The 6,134-nt window shown below is 46.4% G+C and overlaps 1 protein-coding gene across 1 annotated transcript in view; it reads left to right on the plus strand.

The window, feature by feature from the left end:
• The window catches only part of LOC122547709 (nesprin-1-like), a gene marked incomplete at its 5' end in the record, with an annotated part of 19,567 nt that overhangs the window by 1,971 nt on the left and 11,462 nt on the right, over positions 1-6,134 (plus strand). The window contains 4 exons of the mRNA XM_043686303.1: positions 715-870; positions 3,706-3,861; positions 4,007-4,177; positions 5,368-5,501. Of these exons, the coding sequence (XP_043542238.1) occupies positions 715-870; positions 3,706-3,861; positions 4,007-4,177; positions 5,368-5,501 (617 nt within the window). The remainder of the gene's footprint in view (positions 1-714; positions 871-3,705; positions 3,862-4,006; positions 4,178-5,367; positions 5,502-6,134) is intronic.

The raw sequence follows: 6,134 nt of genomic DNA on the forward strand, positions 1-6,134 counted from the left end.
TGGAATATTGTGTCCAGTTCTGGTCATCATACTACAGGAAAGGTTTTGGAAAGGGTGCAAAGAAGGTTTACCAGGATGCTGCCTGGACTGCAGGGCTTGCTTTATGAAGAGAGGTTGAATAAGCTCAGACTTTTCTCTCTGGAGAGGAGGAAGAGAGGAGATCTGATCGAGGTGTACAAAATAATGAGAGGAATAGATAGAGTCAATAGCCAGGGACTTATCCCCAGGGCAGGATTGACTGGTACGAGAAGTCATAGTTGGAAGTTTATTAGGAGGAAGGTATAAAGGGGACATCAGAGGTAGGTTCTTTACACAGAGAGTTGTGAATGCATGGAATGTGTTGCCAGCGGTGGTGGTGGAAGTGAAGTCATTGGCTCATTTAAGTGACTGCTAGACATGCACATGGACAGCAGTGAGTTGAGGGGTGTGTGGGTTAAGTTACTATATTTTACATTAGGACTAAAGCTTGGCACAACATCGTGGGCCGAAGGGCCTGTTCTGTGCTGTACTTTTCTATAACCTTGTGAAAGGAATGGTCTTGTCACAGTTCAAACTGGAATCGCCCGAACTCCCAAACATCAGCCTGAAGCAATCAGTGAAGCTTCCTCATCGGTCTGGTTAGACCGTGTCATTCATGTCGGGGTGCTGGGCAGAGTGATGGGTTTCTGTTGTATGACCTTGTGTCTGATTTGTATCCTCCCGATTCTGCTGCAGATCCTGCTGTTGGAGACACAGCTGGAATCGTGGACAGAATGCGACCGCAATGTGATGTCCCTGAGTAGTTGGCTCGATGTGCAACGGGACCGTCTCAGGAAGGATCGGGAAGCCTGCAGCCAGACAGCAATAGGAAAGGCACTGACTGACTGCCAGGTAACGGAGATTCCGACTCCAACCAGAGCACTCTGGTCAGTCACCCTCTCAGGTGTTCCTTTCAACTTCAGCTGCAAATACGTTCGTTAGGCTTGTCCTCTGTCACCTCCTCACTGTTTCACTATATTCAAATGAATACATTAACCTAGTCCCAACAACTAACCACGAGGGTGTCTTGTTCATTTGGAATCTAATCAAGGAGGTCCATGGGGTTTATATACAGAATAACAGATACCCGGGAGGGAGTTACAGACTGGAATCTGATCGAGGGGTTCAGGGTGGTTTATATACAGAATAACACTTACCCCGGGAGTGAGTTACAGACTGGAATCTAATCGAGGGGTTCAGGGTGGTTTATACACAGAATATCAGATACCCGGGAGGGAGTTACAGACTGGAATCTAATAGAGGGGTTCGGGGTGGTTTATATACAGAGTAACAGATACCCCGGGAGGGAGTTATAGACTGGGATCTAATCGAGGGGTTCAGGGTGGTTTATATACAGAGTAACAGATACCCCGGGAGGGAGTTACAGACTGGAATCTAATAGAGGGGTTCGGGGTGGTTTATATACAGAATAACAGATACCCCGGGGAGGGAGTTACAGACTGGAATCTAATAGAGGGGTTCAGGGTGGTTCATATACAGAATAACAGATACTCCGGGAGGAAGTTACAGAGTGGAATTTAATCGAGGGGTTCAGGGTGATTTATTTACAGGATATCAGATACCCGGGAGTGAGTTACAGACTGGAATTTAATCGAGGGGTTCAGGGTGGTTTATACACAGAATAACAGATACCCGGGAGTGAGTTACAGACTGGAATCTAATCGAGGGGTTCGGGGTGGTTTATATACAGAATAACAGATATCCGGGAGTGAGTTACAGACTGGAATTTAATCGAGGGGTTCAGGGTGGTTTATATACAGAATAACAGACACCCAGGAGGGAGTTACAGACTGGAATTTAATCGAAGGGTTCAGGGTGGTTTATACACAGAATATCAGATACCCGGGAGTGAATTACAGACTGGAATCTAATCGAGGGGTTCGGGGTGGTTTATACACAGAATATCAGATACCCGGGAGTGAGTTACAGACTGGAATCTAATCGAGGGGTTCAGGATGTTTTATATACAGAATAACAGATACCCGGGAGGGAGTTACAGACTGGAATCTAATCGAGATGTTCAGGGTGGTTTATTTACAGGATATCAGATACCCGGGAGTGAGTTACAGACTGGAATTTAATCGAGGGGTTCAGGGGGGTTTATACACAGAATAACAGATACCCGGGAGTGAGTTACAGACTGGAATCTAATTGAGGGGTTCAGGGTGGTTTATATACAGACTAACAGATACCCGGGAGTGAGTTACAGACTAGAATCTAATCGAGGGCTTCGGGGTGGTTTATATACAGAATAACAGATACCCGGGAGTGAGTTACAGACTGGAATTTAATCGAGGTGTTCAGGGTGGTTTATATACAGAATAACAGATACCCGGGAGTGAGTTACAGACTGGAATCTAATCGAGGTATTCAGGGTGGTTTATTTACAGAATAACAGATACCTGGGAGTGAGTTACAGTCTGGAATCTAATCGAGGGGTTCGGGGTGGTTTATTTACAGAATAACAGATACCTGGGAGTGAGTTACAGACTGGAATCTACTCGAGGGGTTCAGGGTGGTTCATATACAGAATAACAGATACTCCGGGAGAGAGTTACAGACTGGAATCTACTCGAGGGGTTCAGGGTGGTTTATATACAGAATAACAGATACTCCGGGAGGGAGTTACAGAGTGGAATCTAATCGAGGGGTTCAGGGTGATTTATATACAGAATAACAGATACCTGGGAGTGAGTTACAGACTGGAATCTAATTGAGGGGTTCGGGGTGGTTCATATACTGATTAACAAATACCCAGGAGGGAGTTACAGACTGGAATCTAATCGAGGGGTTCAGGGTGGTTCATATACAGAATAACAGATACTCCGGGAGGGAGTTACAGAGTGGAATCTAATCGAGGGCTTCAGTGTGGTTTATATACAGAATAACAGATACCTGGGAGTGAGTTACAGACTGGAATCTAATCGAGGGGTTCGGGGTGGTTCATATACTCATTAACAAATACCCAGGAGGGAGTTACAGAGTGGAATCTAATCGAGGGGTTCAGGGTGGTTCGTATACAGAATAACAGATACTCCGGGAGGGAGTTACAGAGTGGAATCTAATCGAGGGGTTCAGTGTGGTTTATATACAGAATAGCAGATACCCGGGAGGGAGTTACAGACTGGAAGCTAATCGAGGGGTTCAGTGTGGTTTATATACAGAATAACAGATACCCCGGAGTGAGTTACAGACTGGAATCTAATCGAGGGGTTCAGGATGGTTTATATACAGAATAACAGATACTCCGGGAGGGAGTTACAGACTGGAATCTAATCGAGGGGTTCGGGGTGCTTTATATACAGAATAACAGATACCCCCTGGAGGGAGTTACAGACTGGAATCTTATCGAGGGGTTCGCGGTGGTTTATATACAGAATAACAGATACCCGGTTGGGAGTTACAGACTGGAATCTAATCGAGGGGTTTGGGGGGTTTATATACAGAATAACAGATACCTGGGAGGGAGTTACAGACTGGAATCTAATCGAGGGGTTCGGGGTGGTTTATATACAGAATAACAGATACCCCGGAGTGAGTTACAGCCTGGAATCTAATTGAGCGATTGGATGTGAGTGCTATTATGACAAATTATACAACCGAGAGATGAGACAGTATCGTGTATGTGGAAGCTGGCATTTGATGGAAATCTCACTGTGTCTCTAGGAACTCGGTAAGAGCCTGAAGGTGAAGGAGACGGAGTTGGGAATGCTGCGACAGACAGTTCCCGGGATGACAGAGAACAGTGTCCCAGAAACACCAACCAGTGTCACTCGAAGACTGGACCAAGTACGGGACTCCTGGAGCCATCTGGACACTGAGGTAGACCAGAACTGTCTTGTGTTTGGGGGAGGATTTATTTGGGAGTCTGTGGGTGGGGCTGGGTCTGTAATGGAGCTATTGGAGCCCAGCCCCAGTAACATGGTTGGGCTTATTATAACTGATGCTGTTCATGTGTGGTCTGTAGGTGAACCAGGTTCAGTCCATTCTCACCAGCCGGCAGCAGCTGTGGGCACTGTACCAGGACTCGTATCAGCAAGTCAACGGGAACATTGTGAGGGCTCGCTACTCCTTGAAGCACTGCACACCTCTCTACAGTTCACTGGAATCTGTCAAGATTCAGCTGGAGAGCTTACAGGTGCCCACTTTCTCTCAGTAGAAGTTTGGATCCACTTTTAGGAATTACTCATGAACTCTGAGTGGCCGCACTTTGAGAAGGATCGATGAGGGTTCGGAGGGGATTTACTGGAACGGTAATGGTAATGGGAATGAGTGGCTTCACATATCGTAAAGTGGAGAAGCTGTTCTCCTTGGAGAGTTAATACAAGGTGTTCAGAGTCCTGAGAGGTGTTGATTGAGTAAGGAGTAACTGTATGTTTCTTCACGGAGCCAAGCTGAGTATAGATAAGGTGAATAGTAGATGTCTTTTCCCTAAGGTGGGGGATTTGAAGACTAAAGGGCATATTTTTAACGTGAGAAGAGAAACATTTTAAAAAAAAAGACATGAGGCAATTATTTTACACAGAGGGTGGTTTGTGTGTGGAATGAACTTACAGAGGAAGTGGTGGATGCGGGTCCAGTTACAATGTTTAGAGGACATTTGGATAAGGTCATGAATAGGAGAGGTTTGGAGGGATATGGGCCAGGAGCAGGCAGGTGGGACTAGATTGGGATTACGTTCAGCATGGACTGGTTAGGCCGAAGGGTCTGTTCCTGTTCCTGTCCTGTATGACTCAGTGAAATCAGCAAAAGAAATGAGAGTTATTTTATCCTAAAGTTTTGAAGATTTGGCAATTGCATCTTCATGTAACAGAGCCAGAAGTCAATAAAACTTTCCAAACCGGGAATGGGAATGGGAGAAATACAAGGCAGAGCTTTGGAGTAAAGACAAGGAACTGGGACAAATTAGGTGGCTGTTTCAAAGAGGTAGTCCAGACATAAGGGAACAAAAGGCCTTCCTCTCGATTGCAAGCTTCTACTGGCCTGGAATGAAACTCTCACAGAATTCTTTTCCAACTAAATTATTTCAATGTTTGGAAAAATACATTATTTAGTGGTTGAGGCCGGGATCTCAGTCCACATTCCCTGGAACTGGGCAGCACCCTGACAGGCCACACACACACATACACAACACACATGCCGGGCAGGAACAGCCCCTTCGAGCACGGACAGGACAAGAAAATGTAAACACGCAACTCTCTTGAGAAACTCACCTGGCCATTCCAAATACAACACAACCGGAGGCCATGTTGATCTTAGCACACCCCGCTGTGATCGTGTCTCAGACGAGCAGATGGAGGTCACATTTTCTTGTCTTGCTGTTGGCAGGCTCTGCAGGTCACACTGGAGGGTGGTGAGGAGAGCTGGAGGAAATTCCAGGAGGTTTCGCAAAGACTGAAGCAGGAATGCTGTCCTGCACTAGCACAACAACTGGAGAAGAGATGTGAGGACACCCACAGCGGGTATGAACCAGCGTCAGTGCCAACTACTGCAGCTCACCCTGTGCTTCCTTCAGAGCATGCTTTCAGCAAACCTTACTGCCCCTTAGCGACTTGACACAGACTGGCACAGTGCCACTGCCTGGGCTGGGTTAACCTTCCTCTGTCTGCACAATGACATGGGAATCCTCCACCCGGATACGTTTCAGATAGAGCAGATATCGACTTGAACACTTCCCAGTGAGAATCAGCCCCTTCAGGAGAGGGAGGGAGACCCCGTACCCCAGTGAGAGTCATAGAACATTACAGCGCAGTACAGGCCCTTCGGCCCTCGATGTTGCGCCGACCTGTCATACCAATCTGAAGCCCATCTAACCTACACTATTCCATGTACGTCCATATGCTTGTCCAATGACGACTTAAATGCAGTTAAGTTGGCGAATCTACTACCGTTACAGGCTAAGCATTCCATAACCTTACTACTCTCTGAGTAAAGAAACTACCTCTGACATCTCTCCTATATCTATCACCCCTCAATTTAAAGCTATGCCCCCTCGTGCTCACTGTCACCATTCTTGGAAAAAGGCTCTCCCTGTCCACCCTATCTAACCCTCTGATTATCCTATATGTCTCTATTAAGTCACCTCTCAACCTTCT

This window comes from Chiloscyllium plagiosum, unplaced genomic scaffold, assembly GCF_004010195.1.
Source record: "Chiloscyllium plagiosum isolate BGI_BamShark_2017 unplaced genomic scaffold, ASM401019v2 scaf_3576, whole genome shotgun sequence".
NCBI lineage: Eukaryota > Metazoa > Chordata > Chondrichthyes > Orectolobiformes > Hemiscylliidae > Chiloscyllium > Chiloscyllium plagiosum.